At 41.5% G+C, this 27,817-nt stretch overlaps 3 protein-coding genes across 4 annotated transcripts in view; 2 read left to right on the top strand and 1 right to left on the bottom strand.

The window, feature by feature from the left end:
* Nucleotides 1–142: 142 nt before the first annotated feature.
* Nucleotides 143–27,817, top strand: LOC143770430 (putative G-protein coupled receptor 33). 2 transcript variants are annotated; one of them, XM_077260051.1, is made up of 2 exons: nucleotides 143–174; nucleotides 26,384–27,817. In XM_077260051.1, exon 2 carries the CDS (start codon nucleotides 26,397–26,399, stop codon nucleotides 27,423–27,425), a length of 1,029 nt encoding a protein of 342 aa, XP_077116166.1. In that variant the 5' UTR covers nucleotides 143–174; nucleotides 26,384–26,396; the 3' UTR covers nucleotides 27,426–27,817. The 2 variants fall into 2 exon arrangements, with proteins under 2 accessions (XP_077116166.1, XP_077116165.1); XM_077260050.1 differs by lacking the exon at nucleotides 143–174 and adding an exon at nucleotides 21,998–22,135.
* Nucleotides 1,793–3,314, top strand: LOC143770431 (putative G-protein coupled receptor 33). The gene has a single exon (XM_077260052.1). The coding sequence runs from the start codon at nucleotides 1,872–1,874 to the stop codon at nucleotides 2,841–2,843; it is 972 nt and encodes a 323-aa protein (XP_077116167.1). The 5' UTR covers nucleotides 1,793–1,871; the 3' UTR covers nucleotides 2,844–3,314.
* Nucleotides 14,475–27,817, bottom strand: part of LOC143770432 (chemerin-like receptor 1) — a 106,698-nt gene continuing 93,355 nt past the window's right edge. The window contains exon 2 of the mRNA XM_077260053.1: nucleotides 14,475–18,257. Within this exon, the coding sequence (XP_077116168.1) occupies nucleotides 17,311–18,234 (924 nt within the window). The 5' untranslated portion in view covers nucleotides 18,235–18,257 and the 3' untranslated portion in view covers nucleotides 14,475–17,310. The remainder of the gene's footprint in view (nucleotides 18,258–27,817) is intronic.

Genomic DNA, 27,817 nt, shown 5'->3' with positions numbered 1-27,817 from the left:
GGTAAAGCATAAAGAAAAGCTATCTAGTTTCTATATTAGATCATGCCCTGTAGCTTTTTTTTTTACATTTCCTGAATTACGCACTTTGTATTTTTACACCATACATTAAAAGCAAAAGCATCTATTGCTCCGACACTGAAGACTGAGGAAAGAAGATAAAGTCAACATTCCCAGGTAGGTCGTAGACATTATTATATTATTCTGTAGGGCTTCAGTCTTTTGATAAGGATTTGATAAGGATTTCCTCCTACTTGTGAGACTTAGTGTCTGCATGCGCAGAGACTTTAGAGAAGATTTTAGGAGGCCCAGCAAGGAGGCAACTACCAGATGAGATGAGTTAACATGAGTGGAGCAGAGAGCTGAACATCGTGGGGTTCATTAATGGTGACAATATCAATAAGATAATGACAACCACTTTCCACCTTCAGGCAAAAACTGAGAAGATCAGTATGACATGGCGACCATTAAGATGAAAGACTTTGCATGACTTGAGCCTACCAGAAAGGGAGCTACAAATTATTATTTTTTTCTCATTGAAGGGCAGCCCTATCTCTATGGAATCCATAAGATAAACTATGTTTCTTCCATGTGGTCTCTCCTTTCCTTTGATTTATTATTTATGTTGATAAAGGGATCTAATGGGTAACATTTCTTCTTTTGGAGAGTGACCCGGCCTGGCATGTCAGAGTTAGGAGACTTATAGGCCATGCATGCTCCTCTGGGAAATTAAATATGCAAATTGCCTCCAAATTGAAACCAAACCAGAATCTCAATTTGCTGATACCGGTGTTTTAAAGTTATGTCCCTCATCACTGCAACTTTTGAGATCAGATTTGGCTAGATGAGAGCTTTGACTCGGATCTAAGGGGTAATGCTTTTCATTGTGGAGAGAAAAATGACCCCTTAGATCCCAGTTTTAAGCCTCTTGTCATGGGTTTACAGAGACAGAGAGGAGCCAGAAGACTACAGACTCTGATTTCTCCTACTCCTGCACAGATTAGAAGCACTTCTTCATCTTAAATGGTGTAAATTTCTTTAGGCAGTGCAGGGATTAATATGCTCTGTTGAGAGCTCCTGGAGCTAAGGCTCTCAGCTGTGCACTGGTAGCCACTCCCATCTCCTACATAATCTGGGCCCTTGGCTAGCACACATTGTCAGAGTTGCTTATGATGCATGGTAGGAGGTTGTTGGTGGTTGTTATTGGAGGATTTATCTGTGACTGTTGCTACCTTCTTAGTCTGGTTCCTGTATTACGGTGCACTACTAATCCCCTTTTCCATGGGTGGGGGAAGGGTACATACTTAAGGCAAAGTACGTGGCTCCTGTATCTTCACCATCAGAAATAATCCAGGGAACAGGGCGAGCTAGGGTGCCACTAGCATTAGGGACAGTGAAGGAGCCCCTGGTCCCAAGACACCCAACAACAGAGTCCTGACAACATCTCTAAAGCCCCCTAAGGAAGCTACAGTGATAAACTGTGTCCTTATATAGTTACATTTTACGGCCCATCAGTCTATGGTAATTGTCTACAGTACATATGCATGGCTACATTCCTGTCCATATACAAACAATTGGGTTAATGGAGCTTTATGGCAAACAGATGTAAGCCTATGGACATATTTAGTGTGTATGATGTGAGCTTTCCACCTACACATTTAGAAGTAGTGTAAAAGAAAATCATAATTGAAAATTTTATTTATATTCTGGTTAACTGGAAACTATTTAACCCAGTGGTACATGCATTATTGGAAACTAACCTTACATGATTCAAGTCATCTTGAGTTAAGGAAGCACAACATTGGGCTTCTGATATCATTAGTGGTGTGATCTTAACATAATGATCTGATAACTTTTCATGACTTTTACAGGAGATGTCATCTCAACCAGCCTTCAATTTTAATGTCAGCGCAACTAATGAAACTGCCCACAAAATGTCCTCATCGTTTAACCTGACTTCAGCCATACTTTTATTTTTTACATTTTGTTTTGGACTAGTGGTGAACACTTTGTATCTCTGGGTGCTTTGGTTCAGGATGAGCAGAACAGTCAACACCACCTTGTTCTTCCACCTAATTGTGGCCAACCTCATGGTTACCTTTGTATTTCCATTTGCCGCAGTCTATTTTATCATGGCACCACATTGGATATTTGGCCTCTTCCTCTGCAAGATCATCAACTCATTTGTGTCCCTAGGCATGTACGTGACCGTTTTTCTCCTGACCGTGATAAGTGTTGATCGTTACTGCTTGGTTTATCACCCACATGTACACAAGAGGTATATGAACCCTTGTTCTGCTTCCATTACGTGCCTTTTGTTTTGGATTTTGGCATTCAGTTTTACAACTCCATATTTGGTATCCCGTCAAGTCAGATATGAGGACAATATTACCATCTGCCACAATGATTACACTCTCTCAGGAAAATGGGACGAGAAGAAGGTGAAATGGGTCTTGTTCAGTATACGCTTATTCATGGGCTTCATAATCCCTTTCCTCATCATTACCTTCTGTTATGTAAAAATATTCATCAAGATGAAGAAGGAAAATCTCGCACGATCCAGTAGACCTTACCGAATAATCTTATTTGCTATTCTCTCTTTCTTCATTTCCTGGCTTCCCTACCATATCTGGTATGGAATGAGTGTTGAGAAGGACAAGTTTAAAGAAAGCATCTTGAGTTCATTGCAAGTATTATCTATATGTCTGACCTGCATCAATAGTTGCTTTACTCCCATTCTTTATCTGTTCATTGTGGAGAGTTTCAAAAACATGTTCAGAAAGTCTATCCTGGCCGTCATCGAGTTAGTGGTCAATGAAACTTTCACCTCCATAAATCCTACGTAAAAGTAACCTTAATGCTATCACATTCTATCAGCCAACCAAAGAAGGTATTAGTGGTTCACTTTTTGTAAAAAAGAAACACACTCTGCTCTGTCACCTACACAAGTACAAACATGAATGCAAAATTTAATTAATGAGGGAATAAAAACGCAGTTTCAAAGCTATTTAAAGGGTCAGATATTGACTTCCGAGGTTCTCAATTATAGGTGGAATTTTAGAATGTTAGAGTTAGAAGGGACCTCCAAGGTCATCGTGTTCAACTCCCTGCTCAATGCAGGATTCACTAACCCATCTCAGATAGATGTCTGTCCAGCCTCCATTTGAAGACGATAGAATCATAAAATTATTATCATTCCACCCACTGATAAAATAATCCAACGATAGTTTTGGAGAATGTAATGATCCAGCTACCTCTCGCATGCTAAGCCAGCTAATCCCCCTTACCTCATTTCTAGGTCGTCCTGGATAAAAATTAATATTCTGTAGAATATTTTTTTTTGCAAATTACTCCAGGTATCATTTTTCTATACTTTTTAGAATGTCTACTGTATAAAGAGACTTGATACCTCCCCAGATCCATGTGTGGTCAACTGGTCAGCTGTTGTGAAAATATTGGTGCCCATCATGCCATTATGGCTCTGTATGTATCTTTGTTGCTCCTGCTGACTACATTGCATTTGTGTGTATAAACGCGCCCTTCTTAAAGATTAACAAATTGATTCAAAACAAGCTAAATTTGCTTGGAATTATAAAAAAAATCAGATTTTAAAGGATTAAATTTTTTTGTGTGATTACTGCTCCCATCACAGCCAGTCCTCCAATTGCTCTTCTATCTTCTTTCTTCCATCTTCATTTTGGGCCTCTGTCCACTTCTAGCGAGTAGAGATGAGCCAACCCGAACTTTAAACATAATGTCCGATGCTGAACTCTGAACATGGACTCCTCCTGGAAGTCTGTTTTACAGTTCGGGAGTCCAGAGAGGGGAGAGAGAGGAGAGAGATTTTCCAGCTCCAAAGTTGGGGTCCACATTGATTTCAATGGGGTTCAGGTTCAAGTTCTGGTACCCGAACCAAACTTTGGACTAAAGTTTGGTCGGGGTACCAGAACCTGAAATTCCACAGGTCAACTCAACCCTACTAGCCAGGTATTCCATTTTCTGGGTCCCATGCTGCCAGTGACTTCCATCACGTCTCACATGACCACATGTTGAGTGACGCACATTAACCCCTTTCTGACCTCGGACGGGATAGTAGGTCCGAGGTCAGAAGCCCCGCTTGATGTTTTGAACAGTTGACATGTGCCTGTAATAGGCGCGGGCAGAATCGCGATCTGCACGCGCCTATTAACTAGTTAAATGCTGCTGTCAAATGCAGACAGCGGCATTTAACTACGGCATCCGGCCGGGCGGCCGGAAATGATCGCATCGCCGACCCCCATCACATGATCGGAGGTCGGCGATGCTTCAGAATAGTAACCATAGAGGTCCTTGAGACCTCTATGGTTACTGATCCCCGGCAGCTGTGAGAGCCACCCTGTGGTCGGCGCTCACAGCACACCTGCAATTCTGCTACATAGCAGCGAACATCAGATCGCTGCTATGTAGCAGAGCCGATCGAGTGGTGCCGGCTTCTAGCCTCCTATGGAGGCTATTGAAGCATGGCAAAAGTAAAAAAAAAAGTAAAAAAAATGTGAAAAAAATAAAAAAATATAAAAGTTTAAATCACCCCCCTTTAGACCCAGTCAAAATAAATCAATAAAAAAATCAAACCTACACATATTTGGTATCGCCGCGTTCAGAATCGCCCGATCTATCAATAAAAAAAAAGCATTAACTTGATCGCTAAACGGCATAGCAGGAAAAAAATTTGAAACGCTAGAATTACGTTTTTTTGGTCGCCGCGACATTGCATTAAAATGCAATAACGGGCAATCAAAAGAACATATCTGCACCAAAATGCTATCATTAAAAACACCAGCTCGGCACGCAAAAATTGAGCCCTCAACCGACCCCAGATCATGAAAAATGGAGACGCTACGAGTATCGGAAAATGGCGCAATTTTTTTTTTTTTTTTTTTAGCAAAGTTTGACATTTTTTTCACCACTTAGATAAAAAATAACCTAGTCATGTTAGGTGTCTATGAACTCGTACTGACCTGAAGAATCATAATGGCAGGTCAGTTTTAGTATTTAGTGAACCTAGCAAAAAAGCCAAGCAAAAAACAAGTGTGGGATTGCACTTTTTTTGCAATTTCACCACACTTGGAATTTTTTTTTTCCAGTTTTCTAGTACACGACATGGTAAAACCAATGATGTCGTTCAAAAGTACAACTCGTCCCGCAAAAAATAAGCCCTCACATGGCCAAATAGACGGAAAAATAAAAAAGTTACGGCTCTGGGAAGGAGGAGAGCGAAAAACGAACACGGAAAAACGGAAAACCCCAAGGTCATGAAGGGGTTAATGACATGTCTTGTGTCCCACTTAATGCTATTGAAAAATAGGCGATAGAAGAAAAATCCAAGGACTGGTGTTGGTAAGGTTGGAGAAGGGATGGTCAATGAGAGGTGAGTGTGAGAGTTTTTTTTTACCCCATTACATTTGCATTTTAATTATTATCCAAGGGGTAACGTTTCTGTTTGTGGAGAGTGACATGTTACGCATGCCAAGATGAGGAGACTTAAAGCCGCAATGCTCCTCTGGGAAATATGCAAATTGTCCTTCAATATGCAATTGTCTCTTAAAGAGACATTTTGCATTTTAATTATTCAGTGACAATTGAATTTCCCTTGTAAGTGAATTTTCCCGAATTTTAGGAGATTTGCTCAACTCTAGTCCCCCATCTTTCCTCTTCCCTCAAGATATTCGATATTAAATTTTTAGCAAAAGCAAGCAACTTTTGCATTATTCCAAATACCCAATATAGTGAAATAAATATATGTTTTTTTCTAAGCTGGTTATCTCATCTCATGATATTTGAAACCAAAAGTCATGATAAGAAAGGACACCTTAGTGAATGCCCCATAGTGGAATTTCGGGACTGACAAATTTTTATGGAATTCTATGGCTACATAAAGGGATGAACAAGGTTGTTGCGGATAGTCTGGAGTCGAGACCCCTGGATACTAAAATGTTTCTTCCACTTTAGATTAAAATGAACTAAAAACGTCGAAACAAATTAATTTTTGTAACTGATCACAAAAAATATTTATTGTTAAGACACAAAACGTCACGATGTAACCACGTACATTCATATTTGGCAACATCAATACCTGAAAGCCACAATTACAACAATATTCTTCAAAAAACATAAGATTATTTCGTTTAAAGAACAAAATATTTAAAGAAGGGGGGGGGGATTTTTTGTTGTATTTGGTACCAAGAAGCTTATAATACTTTTAGTTTTGAAGTGAAATTGCTACAGACGTGATAGACCAACAAGTGGGTAGCTTTTGACTGTATGAGAATTTTTGGGACTTTCACGTTCTTCTAAAAAGGGAAGGAAGTATTAGCTAACATTACTTTTGGTTACGATTGATAGAGAAATAAAAATGTGAATGTGAGTTGTAACATGTAGGATGTAGAGTTCTTCAAGGAACTGTCTTATAACTTACCTATGTTTTAACTTTTTTCCTTTTGTGTAACGTAAAAAAAACTGCTGCACTTAGCTGTAAACAGGTTGTTTTCTACAGATATGTTTTTCTTATGATTTCCATTAAATTTGTACTTCAAGGGCACTAGTACCTAATATTCTGAATGGTCTGAGGAATTAAAAATTTTTAATAAGAAACTTTTTCGAAATTCCTGATATGCTTAACTTCAGTGAACTGAATCTGGACCGAAAAGGTCCTAAATAATTCCCACAGATGTGCTTTGGACACAATCATATCCAGTCTAGACAAACCTCTAGCTAAATACATCAATCACACAATTATCCTGTTCTCATCGTTTGTTACACTTTATCTGGATTAATACATTTTACCAATCTGGATTCCAGACTGTTTAGCTTAGGAGTGGACTTGTTCACACGTTGTGTTTTTTTTCTACCAGTGAAGTGAATGAGATTTCTGAAATCTTACACACAGGCTGCTTATTTTTTTCCTTGCAAATTTTCAACTTGCAAAGTGTTTATTCAAATCTGCAGCATGTCAATTCGTTCAGGATTGTTCACCCATTCTAATAAATGGGAAATAATGCAAATAGAAATGCATCAAAATGTGGTAAAAATGCATTTATTTTACGAGGTTTTCTCTGCCAACCCTTTGGATTTTGCAGCAGAAAAATCTAATTTGCTGAAAATAATTAACGTGTAGGGATGAGCGGACCCATGGAGTGCAGGTTCTGGCACCCGTCTTGAACTGTAATCCAAAATTTGGTTTGAATACCAGAACTCTACCTGAACTTGAATCCCTTTGAAATGTATGGAGACCTGAACTTTGGAGCTGGAAAATTCTTCTCTCTGCAACAGACTTCCCCCGGAACTCCGAACATTGCAACAGACTTCCCCCGGAACTCCAAACTTTGTAATGGACTTCGTCAGGAACTCTGTAATGGACTTCCCCCAGAACTCTGTAATGGACTTTCCCCGGAACTGTGAACTTTGTAATGGTCTTCCCCCAGAACTGTGAACTTTGTAATGGTCTTCCCCCAGAACTCCGTACTTTGTAGCGGACTTCTCAGAGAGGTCTGTATTTGGCATTTAGCACCGGTCAGTGAATGTCCAGTATGAACCCCAAACTTTTATAAGTTCGGGTGACTCCTCACTATTAACGTGTGTACATAACCTGCAGTGAAAATTATAGATTGTATATAATTGAAGCATTGGGCAAAATCAGATGGCTGCATAACACGGTCGATGATCGCATACCAATGCTTGGAATGGCCGGTGGCTCTCCTGACCCGAGTGTGACAGCTACACATAAATACATGCTGTCGCGCTCGGGTTAGGATAGCCACCAGCCAGTCTGAGCATTGCAATGCGATTGTCATCCGTGTTATATGGCCGTCTGACTGCGCCCTTAGGCTATGTGCACGTAAAGTATTTGCAGCAAAATTTTCTGCACGAAGAACCATAATTTTGGCTGGAAAAATGCTATATTTAATATATGCATTTTGCTCCATTTTTACATACTTTTTTTCCCCTATTTATTTGAATTGCTTAACCCCTTCCCGACCTTTGACGCATACGCTGCGTCATGAAAGTCTGTGCCAATCCGACCTATGACGCAGCGTATGCGTCATGGAATGATCGCGTCCCTGCAGATCGGGTGAAGGGGTTAACTCCCATTTTACCCGATCTACAGAGACAGGGGGAGTGGTGCTTCAGCCCAGGGGGGGTGGCTTCACCCCCCCGTGGCTACGATCGCTCTGATTGGCTGTTGAAAGTGAAACTGCCAATCAGAGCGATTTGTAATATTTCACCTAAAAAAATGGTGAAATATTACAATCCAGCCATGGCCGATGCTGCAATATCATCGGCCATGGCTGGAAATACTTAAGTGACCCCCCCCCACACCCACCGATCGCCCCCCCAGTCCTCCGTTATGGGGTCCGGTCCCCTCCGTCCGCCTGCTGGCTCCCCCGTCCTCCTGTCCGCTCCATCCTTGTTTGAATTCACCCCCCCTGTGGTCCGATCACCCCCCCTGTGCTCCAATCCACCCCCCCACCACCCCTTCATACTTACCGATCCTCCCGGTGTCCGTACGTCTCCTCGCTGGGCGCCGCCATCTTCCAATATGGCGGGCGCATGCTCAGTGCGCCCGCCGAAATCTGCCAGCCGGCAGATTCCTTACAAGTACATTTTGATCGCTGTGGTAGGTTCTATCACAGCGATCAAAATAAAAAAAATAATAAATACCCCCCCCCCTTTATCACCCCCATAGGTAGGGAGAGCAATAAAATAAAGAAAATATTTTTTTTTTTTTTTTTTGTTTTCCACTAGGGTTAGGGTTAGAACTAGGGTTAGGGTTAGGGGTAGGGTTAGGGGTAGGGTTAGGGTTACGGGTAGGGTTAGGGTTAGGGGTAGGGTTAGGGTTATGGCATGTGCGGATTTGGCTGCAGGTCCGCAGCGGATTGGCCGCGGATCTGCAGCGGATTGGCCGCGGATCCGCAGCGGATTTGGCCGCGGATCCGCAGCGGATTTGGCTGCGGATCCGCAGCGGATTGGCCGCTGCGAATTCGTTGCAGTTTTCCATCAGGTTTACAGTACCATATACACCTATGGAAAACCAAATCCACTGTGCCCATGGTGCGGAAAATTCCGTGCAGAAACGCTGCGTTGTATTTTCTGCAGCATGTCAATTCTTTGTGCGGATTCCGCAGCGTTTTACACCTGTTCCTCAATAGGAATCCGCAGGTGAAATCCGCACAAAAAAACACTGGAAATCTGCTGTAAATCTGCAGGTAAAACGCAGTGCCTTTTACCTGCGGATTTTTCAAAAATCGTGCGTAAAAATCTCACACGAATCCGCAACGTGGGCACATAGCCTTAGGGTTAGGGTTGGAATTAGAGTTAGGGTACCGTCTCACAGTGGCACTTTGATCGCTACGACGGTACGATCCGTGACGTTCCAGCGATATCCATACGATATCGCTGTGTCTGACACGCAGCAGCGATCAGGGACCCTGCTGAGAATCGTACGTCGTAGCAGATCGTTTGGAACTTTCTTTCGTCGCTGGATCTCCCGCTGTCATCGCTGGATCGTTGTGACAGCGATCCAGTGATGCGTTCGCTTGTAACCAGGGTAAACATCGGGTTACTAAGCGCAGGGCCGCGCTTAGTACCCCGATGTTTACCGTGGTTACCAGCGTAAAAGTAAAAAAAATAAAACCGTACATACTCACATGTCGGTGTCCTTCAGGTCCCTTGCCGTCTGCTTCCCGCTCTGACTGTCTGCCGGCCAGCAAGTGAGAACACAGCACAGCAGTGACGTCACCGCTGCGCTCTGCTCTCACTGTACGGCGGCACTCAGTCAGAGCGGGAAGCAGACGGCAAGGGACCTGAAGGACACCGAAATGTGAGTATGTACGGTTTTTTTTTTTAACTTTTACGCTGGTAACCACGGTAAACATCGGGTTACTAAGCGCGGCCCTGCGATTAGGGCTAGGGTTGGAAATAGGGTTAAGATTAGGCTTGTGGTTAGGGTTAAGGATAGGGTTAGGGTTGTGTTGGGGTTACAGTTGTGGGTAGGGTTGGGATTAGGGTTAGGATTAGGGTTAGGGTTGGATTTAGGGTTACGGGTGTGTTGGGGTTAGGGTTGTGGTTAGGGGTGTGTTGGGGTTAGGGTTGTGATTAGGGTTATGGCTACAGTTGGGATTAGGGTTAGGGGTGTGTTGGGGTTAGTGTTGAAGTTAGAATTGAGGGGTTTCCACTGTTTAGGCACATCAGGGGTCTCCAAACGCAACATGGCACCACCATTGATTCCAGCCAATCTTGCGTTCAAAAAGTCAAATGGTGCGCCCTCCCTTCCAAGCCCCGACGTGCGCCCAAACAGTGGCTTACCCCCACATATGGGATACCAGCGTACTCAGGACAAACTGGGCAACAACTATTGGTGTCCAATTTCTCCTGTTACCCTTGCAAAAATAAAAAATTACTTGCTAAAACATAATTTTTGAGGAAAGAACAATTATTTTTTTATTTTCATGGCTCTACGTTATAAACTTATGTGAAGCACTTGGGGTTGAAAGTGCTCACCACACATCTAGATAAGATCCTTTTGGGGTCTAGTTTCCAAAATGGGGTCACTTGTGGGGTGTTTCTACTGTTTAGGCACATCAGGGGCTCTGCAAATGCAACGTGACGCCCGCAGACTATTCCATCAAAGTCTGCATTTCAAATGTCACTACTTCCCTTCCAAGCCCTGACGTGCGCCTAAACAGTGGTTTACCCCCACATATGGGGTACCAGCATACTCACAACAAACTGGGCAACAAATATTGGGGTCCAATTTCTCCTGCTACCCTTGTGAAAAAAAAATTGCTTGCTAAAACATCTTTTTTGAGCAAAGAAAAATGATTTTTCATTTTCACGGCTCTGCGTTGTAAACTTCTGTGAAGCACTTGGGGGTTGAACGTGCTCACCACACATCTAGATAAGTTCTTTGGGGGGTCTAGTTTCCAAAATGGCGTCACTTAGGGGGGGTTTCTACTGTTTAGGCTCATCAGGGGCTCTGCAAATGCAACGTGACGCCCGCAGACCATTCCATCAAAGTCTGCATTTCAAATGTCACTACTTCCCTTCCGAGCCCTGACATGCGCCCAAACAGTGGTTTACCCCCACATATGAGGTATCATCGTACTCACAACAAACTGGGCAAAAAATATTGGGGTCCAATTTCTCCTGTTACCCTTGTGAAAATAAACAATTGCTTGCTAAAACATCTTTTTTGAGCAAAGAAAAATGATTTTTTATTTTCACGGCTCTGCGTTGTAAACTTCTGTGGAGCACTTGGGGGTTGAACGTGCTCACCACACATCTAGATCAGTTCCTTGGGGGGTCTAGTTTCCAAAATGGGGTCACTTGTGGGGGGTTTCTACTATTTAGGCACATCAGGGGCTCTGCAAACGTAACATGATTCCCGCAGACCATTCCATCAAAGTCTGCATTCCAAATCGTCACTACTTCCCTTCCGAGCCCCGGCATGTGCCCAGTGGTTTACCCCCACATATGGGGTATCAGCGTACTCAGAAGAAACTGGACAACAACTTTTGGGGTCCAATTTCTCCTGTTACCCTTGGGAAAATAAAAAATTGTGGGTTAAAAAATCATTTTTGAGGAAAGAAAAATAATTTTTTATTTTCATGGCTCTGCGTTATAAACTTCTGTGAAGCACTTGGGGGTTCAAAGTGCTCACCACACATCTAGATTAGTTCCTTGGGAGGTCTAGTTTCCAAAATGGGGTCACTTGTGCAGGAGCTCCAATGTTTAGGCACACAGGGGCTCTCCAAACGCGACATGGTGTCCGCTAATGATTGAAGCTAATTTTCCATTCAAAAAGCCAAATGGCGTGCCTTCCCTTCCGAGCCCTGCCGTGCGCCCAAACAGTGGTTTACCCCCACATATGGGGTATCATCGTACTCAGGACAAACTGGACAACAACATTTGGGGTCCAATTTCTCCTATTATCCTTGGGAAAATAAAAAACTCCGGGCTAAAAATCATTTTTGAGGAAAGAAAAATAATTTTTTTATTTTCATGGCTCTGCGTTATAAACTTCTGTGAAGCACCTGGGGGTTTTAAGTGCTCACTGTGCATCTAGATTAGTTTCTTGGGGGGTCTAGTTTCCAAAATGGGGTCAATTGTAGGGGAGCTCCGATGTTTAGGCACACAGGGGCTCTCCAAACGCGACATGGTGTCCACTAACGATTGGAGCTAATTTTCCATTCAAAAAGTCAAATGGCGCACCTTCCCTTCCGAGCCTTGCCGTGCACCCAAACAGTGGTTTACCCCCACATATGAGGTATCGGCGTACTCAGGAGAAATTGCCCAACAAATTTCAGGATCCATTTTATCCTGTTGCCCATGTGAAAATGAAAAAATTGAGGCTAAAAGAAATTTTGTGTGAAAAAAAAGTACTTTTTCATTTTTACGGATCAATTTGTGAAGCACCTGAGGGTTTAAAGTGCTCACTATGCATCTAGATAAGTTCCTTGGGGGGTCTAGTTTCCAAAATGGGGTCACTTGTTGGGGAGCTCCAATGTTTAGGCACACAGGGCCTCTCCAAACCTGACATGGTGTCCGCTAACTATGGAGATAATTTTTCATTCAAAAAGTCAAATGGCGCTCCTTCCCTTCCGAGCCTTACCATGTGCCCAAACAGTAGTTTACCCCCACATATGAGGTAATGGCGTACTCAGGAGAAATTGCCCAACCAATTTTAGGATCCATTTTATCCTGTTGCCCATGTGAAAATGAAAAAATTGAGGCTAAAAGAAATTTTGTGTGAAAAAAAAGTACTTTTTCATTTTTACAGATTAATTTGTGAAGCACCTGAGGTTTTAAAGTGCTCACTATGCTTCTAGATAAGTTCCTTGGGTGGTCTAGTTTCCAAAATGGGGTCACTTGTGGGGGAGCTCCAATGTTTAGGCACACGGGGGCTCTCCAAACGTGACATGGTGTCCGCTAAAGATTGGAGCCAATTTTTCATTCAAAAAGTCAAATGGCGCTCCTTCCCTTCCGAGCCCTGCCGTGCGCCCAAACAGTGGTTTACCCCCACATATGAGGTATCTGCGTACTCAGGACAAATTGGACAACAACATTCGTGGTCCAGTTTCTCCTTTTACTCTTGGGAAAATAAAAAAATTGTTGCGAAAAAATCATTTTTGTGACTAAAAAGTTAAATGTTAATTTTTCCCCTCCATGTTGCTTCTGCTGCTGTGAAACACCTGAAGGGTTAATAAACTTCTTGAATGTGGTTTTGAGCACCTTGAGGGGTGCAGTTTTTAGAATGGTGTCACTTTTGGGTATTTTCAGCCATATAGAACCCTCAAACTGACTTCAAATGTGAGGTGGTCCCTAAAAAAAATGGTTTTGTAAATTTTGTTGTAAAAATGAGAAATCACTGGTCAAATTTTAACCCTTATAACTTCCTAGCAAAATAAAAATTTGTTTCCAAAATTGTGCTGATGTAAAGTAGACATGTGGGAAATGTTATTTATTAACTATTTTGTGTCACATAACTCTCTGGTTTAACAGAATAAAAATTCAAAATGTGAAAATTGCAAAATTTTCAAATTTTTCGCCAAATTTCCGTTTTTTTCACAAATAAACTCAGAAATTATCAACCTAAGTTTACCACTAACATGAAGCCCAATATGTCACGAAAAAACAATCTCAGAACCGCAAGGATCCGTTGAAGCGTTCCTGAGTTATTACCTCATAAAGGGACACTGGTCAGAATTGCAAAAAATGGCAAGGTCATTAAGGCCAAAATAGGCTGGGTCATGAAGGGGTTAAAATGCTGAAAGAATTGACATGCTGCAGATTTGAAGAAACACACCACAGCTGGAAATATGCAAGGAAAAGAAAGATGCAATGCGTGCCTGAGATTTTAGAGGCCTCATTGGTATTGCTAGTACTGTAACATGCTGTGTCTTATGTTTCACAACAATGCACTAAAAGTGCAAAGTGTGAACAATCACTTATGCTTTAAGGTTCATACAAGTTTCAAGAAGGTAGACACCTTTAGGGACCAATTTTTGCTATTCTTTAAATGTATTTTGGGCTAAAGCATTTTTTGCAATTGTACTTCATTGAAAATTTTGCACCACTTGGCTTTTAATGCTCTTTGTTTACCTAAGTAGTGCAGGCTGCTAAATGAGATTCTATATAGCAGTAAAAGAGCTCCAAACTCCTCCATCACAACAAACTCATTGACACAAAAAAAGATATATGTATGTACAGTACAGACCAAAAGTTTGGACACACCTTCTCATTTAAAGATTTTTCTGCATTTTCATGACAATGAAAATTGTACATTCACACTGAAGGCATCAAAACTATGAATTAACACGTGGAATTATATACTTAACAAAAAAGTGTGAAACAACTGAAAATATGTCTTAAATTCTAGGTTCTTCAAAGTAGCCACCTTTTGCTTTGATGACTGCTTTGCACACTCTTGGCAGTCTCTCGATGAGCTTCAAGAGGTAGTCACCGGAAATGGTCTTCCAACAATCTTGAAGGAGTTCCCAGAGATGCTTAGCACTTGTTGGCCCTTTTGCCTTCACTCTGCGGTCCAGCTCACCCCAAACCATCTTGATTGGGTTCAAGTCTGGTGACTGTGGAGGCCAGGACATCTGGCGTAGCACCCCATGACTCTCCTTCTTGGTCAAATAGCCCTTACACAGCGTGGAGGTGTTTTTGGGGTCATTGTCCTGTTGAAAAATAAATGATGGTCCAGCTAAACGCAAACCGGATGGAATAGCATGCTGCTGCAAGATTCTGTGGTAGCCATGCTGGTTCAGTATGCCTTCAATTTTGAAAAAATCTCCAAAAAGTGTCACCAGCAAAGCACCCCCACACCGTCACACCTCCTCTTCCATGCTTCACAGTGGGAACTAGGCATGTAGAGTTCATCTATTCACCTTTTCTGCATCACACAAAGACACGGTGGTTGGAACCAAAGATCTCAAATTTGGACTCATCAGACCAAAGCACAGATTTCCACTGGTCTAATGTCCATTCCTTGTGTTCTTTAGCCCAAACAAGTCTCTTCTGCTTGTTGCCTGTCCTTACCAGTGGTTTCCTAGCAGCTATTTTACCATGAAGGCCTGCTGCACAAAATCTCCTCAACAGTTGTTGTAGAGATGTGTTTGCTGCTAGAACTCTGCGTGACATTGACCTGGTCTCTAATCTGAGCTGCTGTTAACCTGCGATTTCTGAGGCTGGTGACTCGGATAAACATCCTCAGAAGCAGAGGTGACTCTTGGTCTTCCTTTCCTGGGGCGGTCCTCTTGTGAGCCAGTTTCTTTGTAGCACTTGATGGTTTTTGCCACTGCACTTGGGGACACTTTCAAAGTTTTCCCAATTTTTCAGACTGACTGACCTTAATTTCTTAAAGTAATGATGGCCAATTGTTTTTCTTTACTTAGCTGCTTTTTTCTTGCCATAATACAAATTCTAACAGTCTATTCAGTAGGACTATCAGCTGTGTATCCACCAGACTTCTGCACAACACAACTGATGGTCCCAACCCCATTTATAAGGCAAGAAATCCCACTTATTAAACCTGACAGGGCACACCTGTGAAGTGAAAACTATTCCCGGTGATTACCTCTGGAAGCTCATCAAGAGGATGCCAAGAGTGTGCAAAGCAGTCATCAAAGCAAAAGGTGGCTACTTTGAAGAACCTAGAATATAAGACATAATTTCAGTTGTTTCACACTTTTTTAAGTATATAATTCCACATGTGTTAATTCATAGTTTTGATGCCTTCAGTGTGAATGTACAATTTTCTTAGTCATGAAAATACAGAAAAATCTTTAAATGAGAAGGTGTCCAAACTTTTGGTCTGTACTATATACATACATTCATACATACTTTTTTTATGCCAGTGACCTTTTTCTGATGGGGGGGTTGTAGCTCTTTTACTGAGCTCCTCTTAGCTGAATAATAACCACAGGCTACATTAAACTTGAGCAGAACGTGAATCATGGCCATTAATCAACTGATTGGAGTTCAGAAAACATCAACTGAAAGGAGTTCAGAAAACATCAACCAAAAGAAGTTGAAAAAACATCAACCGAAAGGAGTTCAGAAAACATCAACCGAAAGGAGTTCAGAAAACATCAACCGAAAGGAGTTCAGAAAACATCAACTGAAAGGAGTTCAGAAAACATCAACCGAAAGGAGTTCAGAAAAAACAGATAAAAGATTTACAAACTCCCTGTCAGATCGAGCTCACTGACAGATTCTCTGACAACTTATTCTGTAGCCATCAATTGCAAAAATAATTTAATCACAAAATACATGTATTCAATTAAAAAAGAAAATATACCCCAGAATGTGTCTATATCCTTTAATTAAGCCTTTGTAGAATGCTCCATTAATTCATAGCAAGAAAAGATCGTGGAAATTGTGAGAAAGTCAACTGGCAATATTTGAATTACCATGTTTTGACCCACCGAGTCAACAATGCCTAAAATAATACTTCATTTGCATAACCCACACTCACTTTGAAGTCTTTTTCTGAGAACATTTGTATTTTTAACTACGTGACATGAATGTTCATGTCTTAACTTGTCCATCAGTAGATTTTCATAAACAACATTACACCCTTTTGCACTCAAAGTACTAAATAGAGAGGTCACAGAAATTGCAAGACGAGTCAACAGAAGCTAGCAGCACAGAGTTCATAAAAATTCCCTGAACTTTACATTTTACAATGACAAGTTTCTTTTTTTTGGTATAAACCACCAAAATATTGTAACTATTCCTGGGGTTGCTAAAATAGACCATTTCCATTTGATACAATCAAGCCACTTTTCCTTTTCGTAAGGCAGAGATTTCGGAATGAACACAACAATCTCTCAGTCCACGGTATCTGAAGTTCCCAGTACATAAGCAAGACAACTGAGTTTAAAAAGAACAAAGGCAAAGGCAGTAACAAGATATCACCCAAAAATTCAAAAACTTTGAATCTCTCGTCTTGAGAAATCATTGAAATAATCTGCTGTGATGCATCTCCTAGTCCATCACAATGTCTCCAGTTTAATGAAATCTATTGGTTATTCACCATTAGAAGATGATTCCGCCTGTAACTGAACAGCTTTATTTGCTTCCCTTCTTCACTAAGTAACATTCCATTAGCCAAAAATTGGTTTTGAACTGTCCAAACTCTGGTCAATTGTCCAAACTCTGGTTTATCGCTTACCAAGAAGCTCAATTTGTTTGCTGTTAGAAGCTTCCAAAATGCCAAAAAAGTTGAGCATCTTCTCCAGTTGTCGTAAAAGTTTTCCACTTGCAACATCTTTAGTGTGGGACTTCCTCAAAAACAGTTTTAAATACTTGTGTCAGTGACCTCTTGACGGCATCTTTGAATTCTCGGCCAATGAAAACGTAAAGTATTGGGTTGATACAACTGTTGAACATGGCTAAACACTTGGAGAGCGGCACAGCCACCAGACTTACCAAAAGTGGTAACCCACCAAGGGACACTCTGGAGAGGGCTAAGGCATGATAGGGAAGCCAACATAAAAAAAATGAAAAAACCACCCCGGTTACCACCAAGAAGGGCTTGCTACTCCTGTTCAATTTTTTCTTACGGAGCGTAAGGAGAAGAATGGCGTAGGAAATTAGGATGATGCTCAGCGGGACTAAGAACTGGTAGAGGAATATACACACGGTGAAAATAGCAGCTTCTCTTCTCTCCCAGTCTTCAAAAATATCGAGGTTCTTGCAAGAACTTCGGTTGCTTTCTGTAGACATTTCGGAAAGGGTGTAAGAACCTGGTACCAAGGCAATGGAAAGAATCCAAATGACTAAACACACAGCCGTAACCAACCTGGGGTTACGATAATTTTGGCACCATACCGGGAATAGGACAAGAACGCAGCGATCGATGCTGATGGCGCTCAGTAAGAGGATGCTGGCGTAGATGCTCAAGCCAAATGTGCAGTTGACGAGTTTACATAAAATTGGCCCAAATGGCCAATGGAGGTCAAGCAGCAAGTAAAGGACAGTGACAAGAACCAAAAAGGTAGAGATGAAATCTGCCAATGCTAGGTTGAAAAACCATACAGTGTTAATAGTTCGTTGAAGGCGACAGCCTGTTATCCAGATCACAGTGCCATTACCCATCATGCCTAGGAGAAAAATTAAGCTGAAAATCACAGTGACCACCACTTGGACCGCATGGCGCAGTTCTGCAGTTTCTGGATCTGTGGTGAAGTTCATCCTAATGTTTTCTGGAGGTAATCCTGGAAAAACAGAAGGAACAATTCAGTTAGAACAACATGATAATTATTACTCATCCTGTACTGATCCCAAGTTAAGTCCTATACCTTGAATGTGATTCCGCATACAACCTTTTAACATGCCCTTTCAGATAGTGAAATTAGTGTTGTTATATTTCCTGAATCCAAAAATATAATTATAAGAACTTTTCATAACTTCTTATGTTTATATTTTGGTAACTAGAGCAAGTAATACATATGCACCCTCAGTAGTTGGCTGCATAATCACACTGGCAACACTGCCCCCTTCTGACCATTTGCCTTACATGCTTTCAATTTCCATGACTGCACATTGTTGTCTTTTTTTTTAATTATCTGGACACAATATTGTACAATGCTGCCCCCTGTGACAATTTGTTGTAAATGCTACCAACTATCCAACGGTACCAATGATCTGCCTACCATGGAATGGATAACAGGGAATCACAAAGCTGTGTCATTAGAGAATTCATTAGATATAAGTAGCGGCTGAATTTCTGCATTCAAGTCTACTTTGCTGATTTGCAGTCAGAGCTTCCAGCAGTAATAATGAGACCATCTCTGTGTCAAATAAGGAACACAGCCCTGCAACCATTAAAACCTGAAGGGTAAGCAAACTTTTTACACATAATTTTGCTTTGTAAAGTTATGAATTTTTAAAATATACTCCATTATTTAGTTTGCTTCTTTCTTTCCCAAAAATCATGTTTAAAGTGCTGCTTTATCTGTCTGGTTCATGCTCTTTTAGAAGCTGCTTTGAACTGCTGCTCTAACAAGAATTAGTGCTCAAATGCCAGTTACAAATGCTTCCCTGGATAACCATATGAGGGAGGGGAGCAGAGGAGATTTCATAGGGACATTGTTTGGAAAGTGTGTTTTAATATGCATTCCTGGTAGAGCAAAAGCTCGAAGCAGCTTCTAAAGGAGCATGACCTAGTAGGCAGTTAAAGCAGCACTTTGTTCATAGTGTTTGATAGGGAAGGAAGCAAAATAAGGTAATGGAACATATTACAAAAATCAATACATTTGCAAGGACTGATCAATAATTAAATAAAAAAGGTTTTCTTTATTCTTTAATGCATTTGTATATGATCAAAAACGGTGCATGTGGGCTGTCCCCTCCATGCAGGGATACTCACCACTCCCTATGCATGGTGAGCTCCCTGTCTCCGGCTTCCTGTACATGCAGCACACGCACATCTGGCGCGTCAACGCTCAAGTGGTCTTAAATGGGCAGTGCACGCACTTTGAAAAATGCCCCCAGCCAATAGCTGGAAAGCATTCTGTATAAAAGGTAGGTGCCTGAACCACCCTTATAGTTTCTCTACATTATGTGTGTACAACGATATGTTGCCATGTCCCTTGTCCTAATCTTGTGTAGTTAGTTATGTTATCCTGAACCTGTTCATGTGATCTTTTATATTGCGTACGTAACCCTGATGCCACTCCTGTGGTGCCTGTACCCAAAAGCCGCTCTGGCTGTGCCTGTACTGTGAAGCCACTCCAGTGGTAACTGAACCCTGAAGCCACGCCAGTGGTACCTGTACCCTGAAGCCACTCCAGTGGTAACTGAACCCTGAAGCCACTCCAGTGGTAACTGAACCCTGAAGCCACTCCAGTGGTACCTGTACCCTGAAGCCACTCCAGTGGTAACTGAACCCTGAAGCCACTCCAGTGGTAACTGAACCCTGAAGCCACGCCAGTGGTAACTGAACCCTGGAGCCACGGCAGTGGTAACTGAACCCTGAAGCCACTCCAGTGGTAACTGAACTCTGAAGTCACTCCAGTGGTAACTGAACCCTGAAGCCACGGCAGTGGTAACTGTACCCTGAAGCCACTCCAGTGGTACCTGTGCCCTGAAGCCACTCCAGTGGTAACTGAACCCTGAAGCCACTCCAGTGGTAACTGAACCCTGAAGCCACGGCAGTGGAAACTGAAACCTGAGCCACTCCAGTGGTAACTGAACCCTGAAGCCACTCCAGTGGTAACTGAACCCTGAAGCCACGGCAGTGGTAACTGAACCCTGAAGGCATTCCAGTGGTAACTGAACCCTGAAGCCACTCCAGTGGTAACTGAACCCTGAAGCCACTCCAGTGGTAACTGAACCCTGAAGCCACGCCAGTGGTACCTGTACCCTGAAGCCACTCATGGTAACTGAATCCTGAAGCCATGCCAGTGGTACCTGTACACTGAAGCCACTCCAGTGGTTCCTGTACCCTGAAGCCACTCCAGTGGTACCTGTACCCTGAAGCCACTCCAGTGGTGCCTGTACCTTGAAGCCACTCCAGTAGTACCTGTACCCTGAAGCCACTCCAATGGTAACTGAACCCTGAAGTCACTCCAGTGGTACCTGTACGCTGAAGCCACTCCAGTTGTATCTGTACCCTGAAGCCACTCCAGTGGTAAATGAACCCTTAAGCCACTCCAGTGGTGCCTGTACTCCAAATCTGCTCTGGTGGTATCTGAACCCTGGAGCCATTCCAGTGGTACCTGTACCCTGAAGCCTCTCCAGTGATGCTTGTACCCTGAAGCCTCTCCAGTGGTGCCAGTACCACAAAGCCACTCCAGTGGTGCCTGTAGTCCAAATCTGCTCTGGCGGTACCTGTACCCTGAAGTCACTCCAGTGGTGCCTGTACCCCAAAGCCACTCCAGTAGTGACTGTACCCCAAAGCTGCTCTGGCGGTACCTGTACCCTGAAGTCACTCCAGTGGTGCCTGTACCCTGAAGCCACTCCAGTGGTGTCTGTACCCTGAAGCCACTCCAGTGGTGCCTGTGCCCATAAACCACTCCAGTAGTGCCTGTACCCTGAAGCCACTCCAGTAGTACCTGTACCTTGAAGCCTCTCCGGTGGTAACTGGACCCTGAAGCTACACCACCAGTTCCTGAACCCTGAGACTGCACCTGTGGTACCTGAATCAGCTCCAGAATCCCATGTGGTCTGAACCTGAACCTATTCCAGCATTTCATGTTGGCCAGACTGTTATACCAGTATCCAAATCCTGTCTATCAGAGACTCAGAGTCCGTGACCATGGTCCTGTTTGGGGTCAGCAGATGCAGTACTGGGGACTGTGTAGCAGCGGTACCAGGCGGCTTCCAGCAGCTCAAGCTTGACTTCACCATCAGAGACTCTAGTGAACACCAGGTAGCCACTTAGCTATGTCCCACTAGATAAGCCCGGCCTCCAGGCACAGTGGGTCCACGAACCACATGCGCCACCAACGTGCATAACAGCATTGGACACAATCCCTTACAAGCAGTTCAGTAGGCAGTACAGGCATAGATATTTCAGTTTTTGTACCATTGAGCCCCATTGCTCAAAGGGCCCCTATGCAGCTGCCCAGGTTGCCCATGTGCTTGGTTTACTCCTATAAAAACATATTGCCTTACTACTTAGCTCTATAATTAAAAATGGCTCATTTTCGGTGTCATCACAACTGCTTGGAGGACACATATATGAGAAATATCTCCCTTAGAGTGTTGCAAAATTATGGGTTTTCTTTAAAGCTGGTGTGGAAAACTTTAAAAAAAAAAAAGGAACACGTTGGTCACAGAGTGCTTATACCTCTCCTCGCGCTATTACGGTTTGTGTCCTCGTGTGGCTCCACTTTGCATGATAATAATCTACACTTGTTACTTTCGTATTTACTTGTTGCAGTCACGTATTGTGGCTTCAGCTGCTACAAAACCACATCTATAAAAAGGTATGAAACTAAAGGATGAAAGATATAACGTTTACAGTATATATTGTACGTTGCACAGAATTTATCATTGTCACACGGACTCATCATAGATGCTAATAATCATATAACCAAACTGCATGGAGAAGATTGTACCGAGCCCGGATCATTCTCACTGCTGAAAGGTAAAGTCCACGATTACTCAGCAACTGGTTAGTAATAATGAAATGAAAGATGTGAGATTTATGGAAGATAGATAATAGATAAATCATATATAGATAGATAATAGATAGATAATAGATAAATAATAGATAGATAGAAAGATAGATAATAGATAATAGATAGATAATAGACAGATAATGGATAGATAATAGATAGATAATAAATAGATAGATAATAGATAGATAATAATGATAGATAGATAGATAGATAGATAGATAGATAGATAGATAGATAATAGATAGATAATAGATAGATAGATAATAGATAGATGATAGGTAATAGATAGATAATAATGATAGATAGATAATAGATAAATAGATAGATAGAAAATAATGATAGATAATAGATAGATAATGGATAGATAATAGATAGATAATAATGATAGATAGATAATAGATATATAGATAATATATAATGATAGATAATAGATATATAGATAGATAATAGAGAGATAATAGAGAGATAGATAATAGATAGATAATAGAGAGATAATAGATAGATAGATAATAGAGAGATAATAGATAGATAGCCATGTGATATCTCTATAGGGTATGTTCACATATTCAGGATGTGCAGGAGAACTGCTGTGTATAGTCCGCACATCTTTATCACATATTTTTCCCCAGTTATTACTACCGTTGTCTATTTGAAATTGCTTGAAATCTGAAAGGGAAAAAATAAGCAACTTGTGAAGGAGATTTCTGAAATCTCATCTGCTTTTCTGGTAATGTAAAACGCTGCGTATTTTCCGCACCAAATCTGTGCTGAAAAAAAACCGCAACATGTGCACATAGCCTAAAACTCTTGTTGGCCGCTCTGTGCTTGTGTGACAAAGCTTCACTTGCTCATTTTCGCACGTCTTGTGCCTCCCAGCACCTCCACCACCCTGAAACCTTATCATATCAAAAGCTCCATTTGAGGTCTCTGATGTGAATTAATAAATCATAGATGGTTTTATGCTGCATTTAAATATATAGATCGGCTCCAAATCTTGCATCTTTCTGTACCTTGCTGGAGCACAAACTTCTGCAAAGAGAACAGGAAGATTTCTGAGCTTACAAAAACCTCACGAGAGGAGAAAAGTTTAAAGTGAATATCTCTCTTTAGTTTAGACTCATGTGCTGATTCATTTCTTACCATTTTTATATCAGTATTGCATACATCTTTCTTATACAATGGTCCAAATCCCCTGCACTGTTATAGATTCAATATATAAAGTTGTGACTGCCTCCAGCCACCACTAGAGGGAGCACATTGCATACAGTACATACATTGTACCCAATAATAACTCAGTATGCAGTAACCTGAGCTCCCCCTTGTGGTGGCTACAGAAAGTCAGAACATTATAGTTAATACATATTATTCTAATAAATGTGATCGCTGCTAGTGGACACAGGGAAGGTGCAGGGTGCCCTAGTCTGATCCTGCTGGTAATAAATTTATTTCTAAATTATAAGCAGAGCATATCACTCCATATTCAAAGGAAAACACAATTAGAAGAGATGAGTAGGAAGCCAATGAATGGATACAAGGTCGCCATGCATCTATTTCATTCTAGCAGCTCCATCATCTATTTTTATAATCCATTAGTCCAGAGCTTGTGCCATGTAAATTACAATGTGCGTTCAGAAAGCAAGGTAAAATATGATGGTGCTTATGTAACTTGCTGTTTATTAATTAAATGCACATTTCATAAACTGTTATGTAACATTGAAAATCTAATCTTTACTATTTAAAGGGGACAGGCATCTGGTTAGAAGTGTTCAGTGTTTGCTCTTATTTTATTCCAGCTGCTCCTCTGAGCATTATGGTTTTTGATTTTTTTTAAATCCGCCATGCGATCCTAGAGATATGGGCCTTTTAATTTAGTGCTATTTTTTAATGCATCTATTAGGTGGGTGTGACTCAAAGGATAATAAAGCTCAGCAGCCTAAAGACACGCCCCTGAGGATCCTGTGGGGCACACCCCTTGGCAAAGATCATAAAAATTAGCAATAGATAAAAAGGCGCATGTCTTTGAAACCATATGGAAGATTAAAAACAAACAAAAACCCAAATGTTCAGGGGAGGAGAAAGAAGAAAAGAAGAAACAAAAAGCTGCCCACTTTAGACCTGTCTCTTTAAAGAGGTGTACAATTTGTGATTGGTGGGAGTCTGCCTTTTTGGATCCCAACAATCAGCCCAACTAAGAGGAACCAGAAATTGATGGAGTGCATCAGGTTTCGGCTGGGAACTGGGCTGGAGTACAGTAAAAGACATAGTGGGACGAGCACTCGTTGGAGCTCTGTTGTCACTTTATTTAGCTTTTCAGTGAGGATCCTAGGGGGCGGGCTAATGGAAAAATTTTATCAAATGGGAAAAATACTTTTAAATGACATCACTGTGCCAACAGGGTGACAGCATCAGTTCTCTGTTAGTGGCCAAGAGATCTGTCAGTTTTTGCCTGATCTAGCTTAAAAAAGTTTTTGGGGGAGTTTAAAACATTTTTGGACTACTTTGAGAACCCCCAATATCCCTACCTACCAACAGAAGGATACAGAGCTTGCATGTGTCTGAGCTGAAGCTCTATTCATGCTTGGATTACCAATGAAGGATCCATGGAGATCCAATGTTCCCTCATTCACATATTGGTAAGAAGTCTGGTGGTCAAGCCTCTATGGATCACACCTAAATGCCCTAGAGAAGATGTATTTGGTCCATCAAGTGGTCACCACACTTACAATAACAACCTATTACTAGACCTCATACTAAGAGTGGGGCTCAATCCACACAGATACTTATTCATTGGGTCTTAAGTGAGGGTGATCAATAAGTGGAACAAGTGGTCATGAGAGGTGGTGAGTTCTCCTTCAATGGAAGACTTCAAGCGGAGGTTGGACAGACATCTGTCTGAGATGATTTAGTGAATCCTGCATTGAGCAGGGGGTTGGACACGATGACCCAGGAGGTCCCTTCCAACTCTTAACATTCTATGATGGTGTTGAACTTCAGATCTAATGGATGTTTTATCCGCATTGGTTCTTACCCCACTCCTGGTATAACCCTATTACCAGAGTCTAGAGAAGCTTGTCGCGTGGTACGATTGTGATAACTATTCTATGACCACATGTACTGACTTGATTGTATGACTGGAAACAGATACATAAATATTAGAATTGTGCACAGAGATGAGTATTTACTGCCAGTATCTGACCACAATAAGCTTTCACTTCAACCCATGCCTCAGCATTGTTCTTCCTGTTCTGCAAACAGGGTGTTCAAATGACACAATGGAAAGCGATGTGATCACTATGAGAACTTATCAAACATTTCATATTTTAGGATGGTCGGGTAATAAAAAGTTAACAGTATACATAGGGTCTTTGCACAGGAGAGACAAAAGGTAGCCGGAGTAGGAGGCCATGTAGGATCTCATTGATGGATGCAACTTAAAACAGCACTTTGGTGTAGAAACGTTAATTTCATATACCCAATTAAGGAATCAATGAACGGCCATGGCACTGGTTTCTATAAACATGTAATCCTTTATGTTTTCTATGGAGGCGAGGCAGGCAAACTGAGCTTCCAGCAGAAATTACATCTAAAAGTTAAGGGTTATTGTAATTAAAAAATCATCCTGTGAGGAGCTTCGGGCTAATGGCCAAAGTGGACCTTCCCTTCAAGGTCAACACTGTCTTCCTTATTGAGGGAGTAACCAGAACATCTTCTGATTTCTAAAGTGTCCTTACTTGGAAATGTACAGTAGAATTTAGTACAAAACCAAGCATGTATTTGCTTGAGTTAAGGGAATGGAGAAGCTCCTGAGAAGAGTCAAGTTGGCCACGTCCTTCCTAATCTGTTTGACTGACATTTCCGAGTGTACCTCATGTCAAGTTCTCGTGTGGCTTAGTATATAGATGAAGCAGGAATGGTACACCAAGCCGGGCCTGACTGTGCATGCAATGGAACTAGAAGACAACTGCACATGCGTGGACCTTAAGTAGTGCAAACTCTCCAATGTTGGGCAGGTTTGGGTCATGGTCAGCTTGACTCTTCGATCGAGAGCCTTCACTTACGGCTCATGAAGGGGTGAAATGTTTTTACAAAATGCGATGCGTCCATTAAAATGCTGAAAGTTTATTGTAACATATAGTAGTGGTGGTGTAAAGAAACTTTCTTTTAGGTTTCCTTAGAATTTTAATGCATAATATTTTTCCTTTTTTTTTCTTTAGGATTTTGTTCACAATGATGGGAAATTTCTCCAATAACAACACAATCAACGAGGAAAACTTCAAAGTATTTTCAACCTCTAGCATCATCTGTCTACCATTTCTTCTTATCACGTTCCTCTTTGGATTGGTCATCAATGCTCTCCATCTCTGGATCTTGTGCTTTAGGATGAGAAGAAACCTCAACATCATTTGGTTTTCCCACCTCATTCTCAGCAATTTAATCTTTATTTTCGTCATACCTTTTTTAGCTGTTATGTTTTTGTACAGTCCTCACTGGGTTCTAGGTGAATTCATGTGTAAATTTTTAAATTTCCTTTTGTCCCTCAGTATGTACGGATCTGTATTCTTCCTCACCATCATCAGCGTTGACCGGTACTGGTTGGTTTTTCACCCTCATTTTTACAGGAAACACATGCACGCTCACAAATCTTCAGTGATCTGCCTTTTACTTTGGGGTTTAGCTTTTTTATGTGGTTCTCCATATCTTGCCTTTCGACGGGTCCATCATGAAAAGAACATAACCATTTGTTACAATGACTACACCCTCACTGGTAAACAAGACGTAGTATACGAAACCAAGGTTAAATGGGTCATGTTATTCCTTCGTCTGTTGGGAGGATTCTTCATCCCATTAGTTATTATCACTATATGCTACCTTAAAATTGCCTTCAAGATTAAAAAAGAAAACTTTACGAAATCCAAGAAGCCTTATAAAATAATAACAGTTGCTATAATATCTTTCTTTATCTCTTGGACGCCCTATCACTTGTCATATGGAATGAGCATCGAGAAGGGATTGTTCGGAGAGACAACCCTACAAGCTCTGAAGGTCTTTGCCACCATATCGGCTTGCTTTAACGCCTGTTTCACTCCAATCCTATATCTTTTCATTGTGGAAAAGTTTAAAAATATCTTCAAGAAGTCTATAGTGTCCATCTTCCAGACGGTGTTAAATGATGCTTTCCTCAAGAGTACAGACAATAGATCGGAGCCATGCTCTATGTCGGTTAGAAAGTGCGAGTCTAACGAAAATACCCTCTAAGGCAACTCTTAGTTGAAAGAGTCCACCAGGTTCAGAGAATCTTTACCTTAAAGCTTTCTATTAATGCTATGGGGGAAATTAATGAAAGCGTCCTAATAAAGAAAAGCCTTCAGCCAATTAGAGCATGGATTTTATAAAATGAAAGCTGGCCTATGATTGGGCAAGAAAATCAGTTACTCATTCAGACTGCTTTCATAAACCCGCCCCTATATTTTAGCAGTGTTCTGACTGCTATCAGGATATATTAAAAAGGAATCAAAATAAAATTTTGGACCTTAATACAACATGAAGTTAAAAAGTGACCATATAATTTAAGACATAGATAATCATTGTATAATATGCATATGGAATAGTTTATATTAGTAAATTGGTTTATTACGTGTTAAACGATA

Source organism: Ranitomeya variabilis, chromosome 4 (assembly GCF_051348905.1).
Source record: "Ranitomeya variabilis isolate aRanVar5 chromosome 4, aRanVar5.hap1, whole genome shotgun sequence".
NCBI classification, from domain to species: domain Eukaryota; kingdom Metazoa; phylum Chordata; class Amphibia; order Anura; family Dendrobatidae; genus Ranitomeya; species Ranitomeya variabilis.
The sequence above is the reverse complement of the archived record's forward strand: the minus strand, read 5'-3'. Positions and strand labels throughout refer to the sequence as shown.